The 14,129-nt window shown below is 49.4% G+C and overlaps 1 protein-coding gene across 2 annotated transcripts; it reads right to left on the minus strand.

The window, feature by feature from the left end:
• Positions 1–1,238: 1,238 nt before the first annotated feature.
• Positions 1,239–12,869, minus strand: RAC2 (Rac family small GTPase 2). 2 transcript variants are annotated; one of them, XM_074826576.1, is made up of 7 exons: positions 12,674–12,869; positions 9,608–9,679; positions 7,795–7,912; positions 6,257–6,319; positions 5,472–5,631; positions 4,058–4,192; positions 1,239–2,723 (listed from the first exon to the last, which is right to left on the minus strand). In XM_074826576.1, exons 1-6 carry the CDS (start codon positions 12,706–12,708, stop codon positions 4,062–4,064), a joined length of 579 nt encoding a protein of 192 aa, XP_074682677.1. In that variant the 5' UTR covers positions 12,709–12,869; the 3' UTR covers positions 1,239–2,723; positions 4,058–4,061. The 2 variants fall into 2 exon arrangements, with proteins under 2 accessions (XP_074682677.1, XP_074682676.1); XM_074826575.1 differs by lacking the exon at positions 1,239–2,723 and adding an exon at positions 3,034–3,298 and having other exon boundaries at positions 12,674–12,867.
• Between the last annotated feature and the right edge of the window lie 1,260 nt (positions 12,870–14,129).

The following is a 14,129-nucleotide window of genomic DNA, read 5'->3' on the forward strand; positions in this document are numbered from 1 at the left end:
GAAGAACATAGCCAGGGTCTAAAACCTGGCCTTCCAAACCTGCTCGAGCAATTTTATGTCCAGCCAGTGCTGCTCAAAGGTGAACAGGTGAAGGCAGTATAGGGCTTCAAAGCTGTCAGGACACCTTAGCCTTGATCTTGGCCACAATGCTGTCTGGAGACACATAGGAGAGACGAGGCTTCACTGGGGGAGGAATGGCATGGGGGCAGCACCCAGTGGCTGTCTTTGTCATGGCAGAGCAGGTATCTGCAGCACCATGCAGGGAGCCCCCAGGCTAGTGTCTTAGAAAACACAGAGCCATGCAACAGCAGAGCTCTACCCAGGCCAGCTACTCCCTGCAGGATTTGTTAGCATAAGCACAGTCATGGGATCACAACTTCCAGGTCTCCAGCTTGCTTCCTCAATGCTCAGAGTCCTGCCCCATTCTCTCCAACAGGGTTGTGCACACTGTTCAAATTGTGTTGGAAGGAGAGCTCAGCCTGTGCACCTCCACAGGAAGGCAGTGTGGAATAATTACTGAAGGTGACTTAGAAATCAAACCTATATTAAAGGCACGGCATTGTTCACACATTAAGGAAAGACATAACATCAAAGAAGCTTCCAGGGTGGAGCACAACTGGTATGCAAGGAATCTATTCCACAGTAGTTCCCTGGATGACACTGCCTGCAAAATAGCATGGAGGGTAGAGTGGTGTGAAGGTTCTATGGCCAGACTCTGTGAATCACGGCAGAGATGGGAACTTCATGGTACTATGGTACTGATAAGCTGCATATTTTCCACCCTGGGTCAGTAGTCTGTCATATTTTGACAAAATACACCTCCATCCCAAAAGCTACCCTCTTCCGAAGTGCGACCACCCCTCACTGAGCTTGCGCCCTGAATTTTTGTTAATCTATACCTTTAAAAGCAAAGCAGGAGAATCTTACACCAATCATACTAAAAGTATGTGTGACTAGAATCACTCAAGCTCCACCTTGAAGATAAAAAATTGCATAAAAATGGCCTGAGAAAGGGAGAATGTTGGGGGAAGATAGCATCATGAACAAGTCAGGGAAGACACTGCCTCTGACTCCTGGGATCAGTCGACAGGCTGAACCTCTCTTTGTCCCTCCATAGGGATAACTTTGGGTAAGATCCAGACTATCCCGAGTGCTTGCTCGGAAAACTTGGAAATCTCTCTATATAGAGTTGCTTTTTAATTTTGCACGCTGTATTATTTATAATCTCAATATTTGCATGTGCTTTTGCAGACAGTATATTTATTACCAGCAATCCATAAGAACCTGTACTTCTGTTGCTTTAATAAACTGCACTACTCATTAAGCTAGCCACAAAAGTTTCTCATCGGGCGCCACCAGACTCTCTAAATCTGGCTGTGTGAGTTCATGGAGCACGACTAAGCTGAAAGTGCAGTGTGCTGTTAGTGCATCCGTAATCATGATAGTTCAATAAGTTGAACGTGACCAGACCAATAGTGACAAACTGGATATCACTCAGAATCTAAACCTAGCAGCCCCAGCCCCTCTGCCATCTGAGGATAAGCTGGAATGCAAGGGGGTTTATTTTCTGCCAAATTACTTTACCCTTTAACAGAACAGGCAAATACATCAATTTTGTTTCGTTCCCATGGTAAGCCTCTCCTCTCTGCATTGCTGTAAGTACAGGGGACAGGGCAGACTGAGAAGGTAAAAGCCAAGGCTTGAAAACTGGGGAGGAAGTAATAATCCACTGGGAAATCATTGGTTTGGGTAATGTTTAGGATGTTTAAAGAAGGCTAGATCCCAGTCTCAAGGGCCTTGTGTCCCTTGCTCTTCCACAGGTATATGTCCACACCAGAGATTTCATTTCTGCTCTTCTGGACTTATGTTGACACAATTTACATTACCTTTGGATGAGACTTGGGCAATCCATCCGGCAGCCCATGTGCAATGCAGACATTTATGGAACTTGGTGCCACAGGATGTCCTCTGGGTTTGCTCTGGACATTATCAGTGGATAACATGTCACATCACTGAACTAACTGCCTTACTCAGATCTGACCATGAATTGAATTTGCAGAAATTTCCCTCACAGCAGGGTACATCAAGGACATCAGTGTGGCAGGTTGTTGCTGACACTACTCATGTGCAGGAAACACATGTTCAGGAAGCAGTCTTTGAAACTCAGAAGTCGTGCTGCATCGGGGAGTAGTAAACTGGCTCAATTCCACAGTGCCCTCCTAGGACTGCAGGATTTTGCAGTACCAGTCATTGCACCCTGAACCCTTCTCCCTCCCACAAGCAGTGGCAATAGCAGCTGCCCTGTAACACTTCTTACTCTCAAGTCTCTGCAGTGCATCAGGAAGGCAGGTGCTCACAGCTGCCAGATCCATAGTACCATAGGGACCACTCTCTTCAGCTTAATTTTAGTGACTTGGAGGCAATTTGTCTGGACTGGTGACTCATTCCTTGCTCTTTTTTTTTTTTCCCCTGCCCTCCCCCTTCGTGTTCTCTGTCTGTCTGTGCCTGGCAGCGTGAGTGAGTGACGGTACCAACACAACTGCGTGTGATGTGAGCTTAGGAGAGTTAATGCAGAAATGTTTTGGTGGAAGGGTGTCCCCAGCAACCTGTAGAGGCAGTCCTCACGGAGAGGAGTCTGGGCCAGGGTGTCCTCTCCCAAAGTCTGCATCTCATCCTCTGTGTGTCTTGGAGGGGAGGCAACTTTTCTTTTGAACACATGGAGGCTGATAAGAGAAAGGGCAAAAGCCAAGGTGTAATCACCCTGCTGCCTTTGGCTGGCACACGATATTTGCACTTTACTGAGGAATGAGGGTGGGGCTCAGCTGAGAATTTAGCAACTCGGTGCATGAATCAGGCCTTGTTTTGTCATCCTATAGCGACTGGGGCTCCCCAGCACCAAGCTCAGTGTGGTGCTGCCTGGGTTGTCACTGCCAAAAGAGAGTCACAGCTGGCAGGTGCCTCCACCCTGGCCATCCCATTGCTCACTGCTTCAGGGCTTTGTCCCACTGAGGTGCAACACATCATGGACATGGCAAGAATTTATGGTCTTTTTATTGGGTCTTATTTACTACGTTGTAACCTCGGGGGTCAGTGAGGAAGGGAAGGGGCAGCTGGGGTGGGGTGAGTGTGGGGAAGTTGTGCAAATGGACAAGCCAGTGCTGCAGACCCACAACAGTCTTTCAAGCCAGCAGAAGTAAAAAGCGCAGTGACTGCCACAAGGTACTGAGCTCCAGGGTACTGGAGCCATCGCGCTCTCCTGTGTGCTGGGCAGAGCCTGGCATCAGGACGGGGCCGGGATCTGTAGCCAAAAACACGACAGACTTTGTGAAACCAACTTGGCTATTTTCCTGCTCCCCCTCCCTCTGCCCTGGTGGTGATGGGAGAACAAAGGGGCAGGGTCCCAGCTAGAAAGCTCTCACTCTTCTCTCTTCTCAGGCTCTGGCCAGATTTACCTCTCATCCTAAAGCTTCTCTCCTCCCTCTGCTGCCTTGCGTTGATGGGGAAGGGCAGGTGGGGACAACATGAGGAGTAAAGGAGTCCTGGGGGAGAAGCTGCTGCCTGCCAATGAACAGCAACACAAACCCCTCCTTGAGGTGAGCAGGACCTGGTAAGACATAGGGCCATTGGGCAACTGACATGAGTAAGGAACAGCTTTTTTTGTGTGTGTTCTATAGGCAAAGGCTGCAGGTTCACACCTCTCACAGCAGGTCATCCCTAGGGCAGCCTGGATGCAGTTCCATCTGTGGCAGAAGGTGACAGACAGTTCTTCTCTGTGAGGACAGAGGTGGAAAATCATGGGCCACCCAGCACCAGGAGATGGGGTCAAACCTGCCCATGGGCAAGCAGCAAGGAGAGGGAAGTGGTTCAGGGGTCTGTGTGGTCCATCATACAATGCCCTGTCCTTTCCTCAAGCAGGTCTGTTGTCTCCCTCTATCTTTGAGGGTGACCCATCCCACCAGGCACAGCAGGTTGTAGGAACCCAGTGGCTCTGATTATCTGGGTTCAGGAGCAGGAAAGTGCCACTGGTGTCGCTCCCAGGGATCCCTTTCAGACTTACTCTCTTACAGAAGGCTGCATGCACGTTTCTTTGTCCGGGTGGGTTGCGGACAGAGGACTGCTCGGATGGCCTCATCAAACACCGTCTTGAGGCCGCGCTGTGTCAAAGCTGAGCATTCAAGGTATTTCACGGAGTCTGTTGGAAGGAAAGCAGGTGCTGCAATGGGGTGGAAGGGAACTGGCATAGACAGTGGGGGTACCCAGGAGTCTGCTGCCAGGGGTGGTCAGAAAAGAAACACGCAGGAGGAATACCACAGATCCCATCAAGCAGAAAGAAATGCATGTGCCTGTGTCATCAACACATTTCTGGCTCACATCACTTCACAGCCACAACACCTGTTTTTTTTTTTTTACAGTGTCCTGAGGCACATACAGACCACCTAAACACCCCCTGAGTCTCGTCTTGAGATGAGGTCTCGAGTCTACTCAGGCTCATTCTCCAGTGTCATTCAGAATGCCTGGCCTCAAGCACCTCTGGTTGCATCTCAAATCACATGGCACCTCCCTTTTAGGACTCTGTACCCCCAAATTCTGAGAGACCTTTTTCTGGAAAGCAAGGCATCTGGCTCTTGCCTGAATTGAATAAACACGGCTCAAGTGACCAAAGCCATTAAGCATTGTCAGGACACACTTCACTCACTCACTCAGGCAGTCTTGACTTCAGGGCAAAGCTTGCCAGCTGTACAAGACCAGGGTTTGCCTATTCTCCATCCCTGTAGGCAGAGCAGAGCCATCGCATGAGGCTGGCTATGTTATCCTGGCCAGACACCCTCTCCTCCAAGGTCCCACTTGAAAGCTTCTCCCTCAAGCTGTGTTTCCCACCCTTTCTGCTATCTCTGCGTGCTGCATCTGAGAAGAGAGGTTATCTGGAACAGTTATTTGTGCATGTCCTGAAATACAGGAGAGAGCTGATGCCCCTGAGATGAATGGTGGGGTAAGACATGCATACTCAGGGTTGCATGTATAAGCGCCAGTAGTCAGAGGCAGGGACAGGAAGCTGCAGTTGCAACTCTTCCTGAGAGATGTTAGAAAACTCACTCTTCCGCCTCTTTCCGGATGTGGAGTAGAGGCCTCTGCCCACACAGCAGCTGCAGCTTTCACAAAAAATATTGGCCCAGATAGAAATAGCAGAGTAAAAGGGGAGGGGAATGTGCAAGTGTATATTTGTGTGTAGGATGGCAGCCAGAGAGAGGCAGAAAACAGAGGGCTGAGGGGTTGAGGCTTCCTCAAGGAGCAGATCTCCTTCCTGAGTCTCCTGAAGTGCATCTTGTCCCATGATCCTTGATGTGTCTCCCTGTGTCCCTCAGAGATACCACTGTGAGATACCTCCATGAAAGCCTCATTAGGTTGAGGGGAAGCCCTTATCTCTGCCTCTCTCCTTTCAGTAAGTCCAAGATGCTGCCCCAAGCACATACCAATTTCCTTGGCCAGAGCAAGGCCCTGAGGATATGTAATTGGGGATAGCTTCTTCTCCTTCAGCTTCTCAAGGGTGTCCTTGTCATCACGAAGATCCAGCTTTGTGCCCACAAGGATGATGGGAGTGCTAGGGCAGTGATGCCGCACCTCAGGGTACCACTAGCAAAGGAGCAAAATGGCAAAGATGTGAGAAGATGTCACACATATGGGCATGCACAAGGGAAACAGAGGGACCCCTGAAAAAACATCAGCAAGACAGCTAATGCCCTGTCCTTCCTTACAGCCCTTCCATCCAGTGTTGGGCACTATAGCCTAGTCCAGGCCAGCTCTTGCTGCTGGGTCCTCAGGCAAAATCCTGGAAGTGATAGGAAGGAAATACTATGCTGTTCTCCTCTCCATCAATCTCTCCCTTCTTCCCTCAGTTCCCATCCAAAGGCTGTGGGTACCTGCTTCTCATACCCTATGGACTGGTCCTGTGTGCCTCTGCTGCAATAGTCTTGGCTGAAAGATGCCATCAGAATATAAGCCTGTGGTGTCACAGCTCAATAGGCCAGCAAGATGAATACTAGCCCTTCAATAGGGCTGGCCACCTTCTTTGAGATGACCCAGAAAAGACATCTGAAGGAGGCTGATATTTCATTCCTTCTGACTGACACAAAAAAGATATTACCTCTCTGAATCTAGATGTGCTATTAGCAGTCTCCACCTGAAGTCAGTCTTTTTGCAAGACCACCATCAATCTCACCCTTCTCAACCCCTGATGGACCAGGATACTTTGTCTCACCTTAGCACGGACATTTTCGTAGGATGCTGGGCTGACAAGGGAGAAGCAGATCAGGAAGACATCCTGTAGGCATACAACCATGGTGCATAGTTAGGATGAGAGCATGGGATTTCATGACAGGAGGCAAGGAGGGAAGAGAAGAGCTGGGTGGGCAGGATCCTCCCTCTGCAGCAGAGGGTCATGTTAGGGAAAGCTGTCTCTCACAACATAACACAGTCCTGACTGCTGCTAATTGCCTCTAGAGGAGAGAAGGATATTTCCTCCCCGACTCACGGTAACCATAGCCACCATTATCAGAAGAGCCACACGTTTAACTATGAGGATGGGGTTTTTGCGGTACACACTCATCCTCATGGGAAACGGCTTGACAGCATCCTCCTCATTTCTCACAGAACACCAGAGAGCTTTCAGGCCAGAATAATTTTGCCTGCCTGCTGTTGAGACAGAGCTGGGCTCAGTCCAAAAAGTGCACAGGCAGGATGCAAATGAGTTTCGCTTATTCACCTAAACACTTCTCCTGGGCATGGCAGAATTTAGCCTTCCATTAAAAACAAAACAAAACTAAATAAAACCAGCTCTTCAGGGTTAAAATTATTTCATCCAATTTCACCTAGCTAAAACAAGGGTGTCAGGCCCAGCCTATCCATTTCCATACTTCTACAACTATCAGAGGCAAAAACCTTGGAGAACAGTTCCCCCACATATCCTTGGGATGTGTCCCAGGGTGGGTGAAAGCATGTTGTTGCTTGCACTGACTGTAGAAGGAGCCTAGGGCAAACAGCTTGTACCAGGTGTCTGACTTTCAAGTGGCTGAATCTAGCTGAAACAAATAGTGCCCTCAATTCCTAGTCCTTTTGGCTGCAATGGCAATCTTCAGACCAAAGCCTGAGGCATCAGAGTCTTTCTGAGCTTGCCAAGAGACTGCTTGGATCAACATCCTCCAGGGAAGGTAATCTTTAAACCCTGAAATTACTCTGTCAACATAGTAAAAAAACTGGTGAATGCAGTATCTGACACATCCATTTGTTCTGCTAGAGGCTTGGGCTTAGTTGAGGCATCAGCAGATCAAATACATGTGTCCACCTATCAGATCTCTTTTAAAAGGCAGAAGCCAGAATAATGGGGTTCACAGAAATGTAAGAAGCTCCTGCCTCAGCTCCTAAATTCCCTGAGCCACTTTAATTTTGCAAAAGGAGGGGTTTTTACCAGAGCTGTGTAAGGCATCCGCCCCACACTGAAATCAGTGCCAGCTGGTCTTATAAGTATCTTCAGCTGGGCTCATAAGTAGCATTGAAGATCTCAGTTTTCTTGCTAAGTTATACCAGTAATGAAGTTTAGATAAAGGCTCCAAAATACCCTTAGATGTCTTTTACCTTTAGCTTTTCAAGGCACTTGTATATCAGGTATTCTCAGAAAAGGGCACAGAGAGACAGGAACAGTCCTGTCACTGTTTTATGGCAAATGTTGATTTTTGCAGCAGGGGACAGAGGCATATCTGAGGGAGGAACAAGGGAGGAGGGGCATGGAGTGTGACCCACCGTCTGAGGGTAAGAAAGTGGCCTCAGCCTGTCATAATCCTCTTGTCCAGCAGTATCCCATAACCCCAGATTTACAGGTTTGCTGTCAACCATCACATTGGCGGAATAGTTATCAAACCTGAAATTCAGAGACACAGGCCATGGCTCAAACAGGAGAAGAGACACCTCTTCCAATAGCGTACATGGGATTTACTAGGTGCACCCAGGAACAAAGGGTAGTGATTCCTCTTCTCAGCTCACTTGGGTGATTCTGGTTTCCTGTGAACTTCAACCTTATGGACTTCCCATTCAGCATCAACCTCCTCCCCATCACCCATCTGTGCTGGATAGGTGCCTTGGCTGCAGCTCCACCTTTGTAACCTTGCATGCAGATCCATAAGCCCTTCTTTCCCCAGCATCCTTCCTACAACTGTGTCTGCTCTAGCCAAGCTCTTGTCTGTCTTTTGTGCTCTAAAACCCATCTTTCTTCTTAAAAGTGAAGAAGAAGAACCCATGTCTCTGTAGGTCCCCCAGAGTCCTGCATTCCTCAACACCTGTGCTGGAACTGAGGCCAATATGTCAAGGTGTGTCCCCTTACTCTTTGACAACCCAGCATGAAATATTTGAGAACAGCTGTCAGGATTGCATGCTTGGGAGTAAAGACTTAGTGGAAAAAAGGATATTAAATCAATAGAGATGTTCTCCCACTCATCCTAGAGAATTTTATTTCTAGGATGAGGGGGAGAATTTATGTTCCTTTTGGTACATTTTTTTTTCAAGCTAAGGTGAGGGAAATCAGTGATAGGAAGGAACCAACACAAAGACCTTGTGAATGTGTTCACAGCATATGCCACCATTGTAAGATAAGTCATGCAGTTCAGTAGCACAAAATGGCATCCCTTTCACGTTTCCAGACACAGGCCTCAGACAGGAGGAGAAATGGTGTGTGACACACAAAATGCATAGCCACTTCATGGCTACACACTAGGAAGAGGTGGTGCCCTTCCACAAACCAGCATCTGAGAAAAGATGGGTTCTTGCTGGCACAGCCATTGTTTGCAATGTCTGTTGCACATTGGTCCTGAGAAAAAAGTGAGTCTCAGGTTTTCCTGCACCCGTCCTTCCCAAGGAATCCGAACCTCAGCTGGCAGTCTGACACACTGTGCCTAGCTCCTTTTCTCACCTCAGGGACAGTATAATCCCAGTGGTGTGGTATGAGTGCGTGTGGTGCGCATCCCCAAGCATATCTCCTTGCACTGTGGGGAGACAAATGCATTGACCGCTCAAACTAAAGCAACCCTAAGCTTGCTCCTTATTCCTACAGCTTGCAGGTCTGTCCCAGCCTCATGCATACGTCTGCTGGATTGCATAGTGCTTCTACTCCAGCATTGAGCTGAATTCTGCACTCTTACCATCAGGGTTATCAGTGCCTGCTCCAGTGACAGTGGGTGCCTTGGGCAAGGAGGAAAGTGGGGACCCCTGTCCATCCAACTGCCTTCTCTTGGATCTGGCCCAGTTTTTCTAGTCTGGTTGTTTTGCCTATCAGGACCTCATCTGCTACTTGTAAACTTAGCTGGCAGATAGAACCGCGAGTTGGTTTGTGTCTCCCAAATATCTCATTTATACAAGGGTTTTATAAGGCCACTTGCGGTTCTGGTGAAAAGTGACAGATCTGAAGCATAGAGGCACCTTCGCTGGTTTGGCAGCCCTTCCTCTGCTGGCATGGAGATTGCGACCCTGCCTTCAGAGTGCAGAATGAGGGGTTTCTGCACCACTTTGCATCCTGCTTTCCATGCCTCCCACCCACCCCAGGACCTGTTTATGCATTACTCACACAGTGGGGATGTATTCTCCTGGGAAGGCATTGGTGGTGTAGCTGATAAGGAGACAGGTTTTCCCCACGGCTCTGGAAGAGAAAGAAAAAATAGCACAAAGTCATAGTACTGCAGGCAGTCTTGCTAGGGTGAGATGGAGATGGGCAATCCTTCCACACCTCTAAGCTAGCCCTTTCAGGAGACCCCTGGAAGCAGAAACACATTCACAGAACCAGACAGCGCATAACCATAGGTTAGACAACTGGCAGGAAGAAAGACAGGATGTCACCCAGAAATGTTTGTTGTCTTTGAGCATGAAGGCTTGTTTTTATGGTCTGGTACAGAGATCACTCAGCTAAAATGCATCCACTCTGAGATGGAGATGAGAGCCCATTTTACAGCACGTGCACAGTGCTGTATGCTCACAGCCAGGGTGGACTGATTTGGTGCGGGAGTGCCATGACCAAGCTGCCCAGCCAGCTACAGACCCTGAACACAGGCACTCCTGCCTGCTTCTACAGCTGCTGTGGGTAGGGCCTGATGGCACCTCTTCTTGACTTAGCCACAACACCTTTCAGTCTTACCGGTCTGTGGTAAGCTGCAGCATCACCCACAGAGAGAGCTGTAAGCATCCAGCAAGGTGCCTCTCCCTGTGGCTGCTCGAGGCTGCTGGTGGTGTTTCTGAGCTAGAAGCTGGTGCTTTGTCTCTCCTCAGCTTCCCCCACACCCACGCTGCAGCAGGGTGGAGTGCAAATAAGCCAACACAGGAGCACAGCCCAGACTGAGTGAGGGCATTGGTGTGAAGGAGGTAAGAAAGGGGGCAGTAAGGCCATCAAGGGGAGGAGAAGGTGAAGCCTGTGGTGAGGGAAAGAAGTGGAAAGAAACTGGAAGAAAATACAGTAGCCATAACAGGCGTGGGAAGAAGAATCCTTCTCCTGCTGGACTGTTATTGCTGAGGTCTGTGTGGCTTGGGAAAGTCTGGCCACGTTTCAGTTACAGCATGTGTAATAATGGAGATGATGAGAGCAACCTGCCTCCTCAGCCTGCAAGCACAGCCACAGGGTGAGGAAGATGTCTTTTCTAGGGGAAATACTGGAGTCCCATTGCTGGGGAACTCCAACCATCTCAGCTGTACCTGCTAAATACCCTGATGCATCACTGCATACCTGCCTTTTTGTGTGCCCTTGACAAGCAGAGCTGGCATCTTCACCCTGATCACGAGGCACCTGCCTTGGTCACTGCACTGTGGGGCAGCCGAGGAGGAAACTGAGCTCTTCTGCATGCTCTGACACTGGTTTCTTCCTTCTGCCACCTCCCTTTCTTAGATCCTCCTCTCAGTCCCTTCTCTTTTCCCAGCTCCTTTGTTTCCCTCTTATCATAGAGATAGTGAGGGAGGGTCATGGAGGCTTCCTGAAGCTCTACCGATAATGGCTATGGGGATCTATGGGACTGTGGGTGGGTCAGTCATGGAAGTGGGGATAGTTTTGAATTAGTGTGGTTGAATAGAGAGGAGCACAAAGGGTCGGCAAAAGAGTGAAAGTTACAACAAAGTTATTGAGAGAAGAGGTGAGGTTAGTGGCACTTGCAGGTTCCTGGGACTGAACTCAGGGAGTGTTAAGAGGTCAGTGATGTGTGATAGAGGAGGCTGTGGGGCCAGAAGAGCTATGGGGAAACATGAGGGGCTTAGCTGAGTGACAGCAAAAGGTCCTGTGGTCGGTAAGGTTGCACAAGCGAGGGTGACATGGCTGGTGTGGCTGGGAGGGAGGTGAAGGGTGGTGAACTAAGAGCTCAGAGCGATGGGAAGACTATTGGAGCGCTGTGTTGCAAGATGGTGAGAGAGGCCATGCAGTGTACAGAGAAGGAAAATAACGGCACAGAAGACATTTAAGAGGAGTTGTGGTCAGAGGGGTTGAGAGCAGGATGTGTTGTGGGGTTAGCCATGATATAAGGGGAATGCTGCCTTGAGGGATGGCTACAGAGTTGGTGCAATGTGTGAGGGGGAAACTGGGGGATTAACAGGGCAACAGAAAAATGCCCAGTGGAGTTGTTCATCCAACTCTAGCTTGCAGCCTTCAGGGGACTTTTCTTAGAGGTAGAGGTGTTTATGTGGGGCTCTGTCCTTCTTTGTGTTTCTCCCTGTCCCCTTGCCCCATCCCCTGAGAATGTCTAACATGTACTGTTACGTGTGCAGATGTCTTCTTCCCCAGGCAAGTTTTGAAGGAGGAAGTGACTGAGAAGCAGGGCTGCTGCATATGTCTCTTCATCTGCTACCTGATAGCTGCCCCAGATAACAGTCTCCTAGCTGGGAAATGAATTAACCTACTCCGAGCTAAATGTGGACTCTCCTCCCCTCCCTCCCTTGCATCTACTCATCCCACAGGGCAAGAAGAGGCCCTGTCCACCCCACCCCTCCCACCTCCAGCAGTAGTGACTGCTTCACTTATTGGTGGCTTAGATCAGACCATTTCCAGGGAACGGGGGACATGGGCAGTGCCGCCATCATGCTGTGGAGGCATGGTTGTGTTACCTCCCACTCCCAAAGTGGCATATACTTGTGCCTATCTCAGTGGAAAGAGCTCCTTCTCCTTGTGTCCAGAGAAACCCCTTGCCAAAGAGTCTCTCCCGCACCCCGATACGGAGATGATGTACTGAGAAAAGCTGAACACAGAGATACTGGCAGACATCTCATCAGGACCATAGTGCTGTGCCCTCTCCCAGTCAGTCCCAGCAAGCAGATGGCTTTCAAGGAGCCATTCACCTGCAGAAGAGTGCTTGTGCCTCTCAGGTTTTAAATCTGACTCTGCCTACAGGTTGAATCTGGCAGCAACACAACCACCTCCTGTGTGTGGACAGACCTGCTCCACTTTTCAAGCCCCTTTTGCAGATGCCCTTCAAAATGCCCTCTTCCACACCCTTCCCAGAAGAAGGTCCCTTGCCCTGAGGAGGGAAGAGTGAGTGAGAGAGGGAACGCAGTCTGCAGGAGGTCAGAAGCAAAGCTGGGGAAGTTTCACCAAGCAGCCTTCTTTCTTGCCCCTTGTCACTGCCCCTCCCTCCCCATATCCGCAGCAAACCAGCAGGGTACCTACCCGTCTCCCACCACGACACACTTGATGGCTTGCATGTCCCTGGACCCGTGGTGGAGGACAGCGCCCGGGGCAAAGGAAAGTCAGGCCAAGGCAAACAGCAGGGAGAGACAAGCAAATTTGGGTATCAACCCTTGTGCTGCAGTGAGCAGCAGGTTGCAGGGAGGGAGGAAGTGGAAGAGGGAACTTTACTATCACCCTCAGGTCCCTCCTCCACTCCCATCTCAGCAGCAGCTCTGCGGTTGAGGCCGTTAGCTGAAGGCGGGGCCTACATGACTTCATGGTTGGGATGATGACTGCTGTAATTTTTTTTTTCTCCCTGCGTGTCTCACCCACTCCCTTCCCACCCCATCCCAGCGAATGGCTGGGGGCATCCAACTGCTTTTACAGGCGAGGTGAACAAGGGTTAGAAGTGGGGTGAGAAAGTGGATTTCCTCCTCCCTACTTTATCATCCAAACTTGGGAGGAGGTTTAAGCAGGGAAGGGAATCTGAAATGGGAGTAGTGGGGTGATGTGGGGCAATGAATATGAAACATCACAAGGAACAGTGTTTTCTGTGAAGGCTGAACAAGTAAGTTAAGCAGCCTCTAGGAAGCAACAGCCACTCCATGGCTGCTCTATCCCTTCTCTCCTGTGGTGATAAGGTCCTGCCTCACTTCCCCACCTGCCCAGATTACTAGTACAAAGAAGTATTTTGTGAACCTGTGTGTTGACCATGAAGTGAAGCAAATGCATCAAGGAATGCAATGAACTGTTTTGTCTCCCATGCCAGTACAATGAGAGCCAAGACTGGTGGGTGAGAGGAGCCCCTGCAAACCAGCTTCTCCCTATCAACCCTCTCCCTTACTTTTGTGCAAAAGCAGCCAGTGGGAGATGCTGCCAGACATCTTCCATCTTGTCACAGAACCATAGAATAGTTTGAATTGGAAGGAACCCTTAAAGGTCATGAAGTCCAACCCCCCTGCAATGATCAGGAACATCTGCAACTAGATCAGGTTGCTCAGAGCCCTGTCCAACCTGACCTTGAATGTTTCCACGGGTAGGGCATCTACCACCTCTCTGGGCAACATGTCCCAGGGTTTCACCAACCTCATTGTAAAAAATTGCTTCCTTATATCTAGTCTTCTAGTTTAAACCCATAACCCACATCCTATTGCTACAGACCCTACTAAAAAGTCTGTCCTTATTTTTCTTATAAGTCCCCTTTATGTATGGAAAGGTCCCAGTAAGGCTTCCCCGCATCCTTCTCCAGGCTAAACAACCCCAACTCTCTCAGCCTATCCTCATTGTACTCAGAAGATAGATAAAAGAATTTTAGAGCTAAGCAGCAAGGAGAAGAAGGAAGCAATCACCCTAAGAAAGAAGAGACAAGGAGCAGAAAGATCCCAGGATGCTCTATTCCTTCCTTTCCCTTCTCAAAATGAGGGTTTGCCTCCTCTTCCTTCCCTCTCCTTCCATG

This window comes from Strix aluco, chromosome 5 (genome assembly GCF_031877795.1).
Source record: "Strix aluco isolate bStrAlu1 chromosome 5, bStrAlu1.hap1, whole genome shotgun sequence".
Lineage (NCBI taxonomy): Eukaryota > Metazoa > Chordata > Aves > Strigiformes > Strigidae > Strix > Strix aluco.

Coding starts and splice junctions, on each gene's coding strand:
- RAC2 (XM_074826576.1), bottom strand. CDS start 12,708: ATGCAAGCCATCAAGTGTGTCGTGGTGGGAGACGG. Junction 5,632..6,256: donor ACGAAAATGTCCGTGCTAAG/GTGAGACAAAGT, acceptor CTCCTTTGCTAG/TGGTACCCTGAGGTGCGGCA. Junction 4,193..5,471: donor TGCTCTGGCCAAGGAAATTG/GTATGTGCTTGG, acceptor TCCTTCCAACAG/ACTCCGTGAAATACCTTGAA.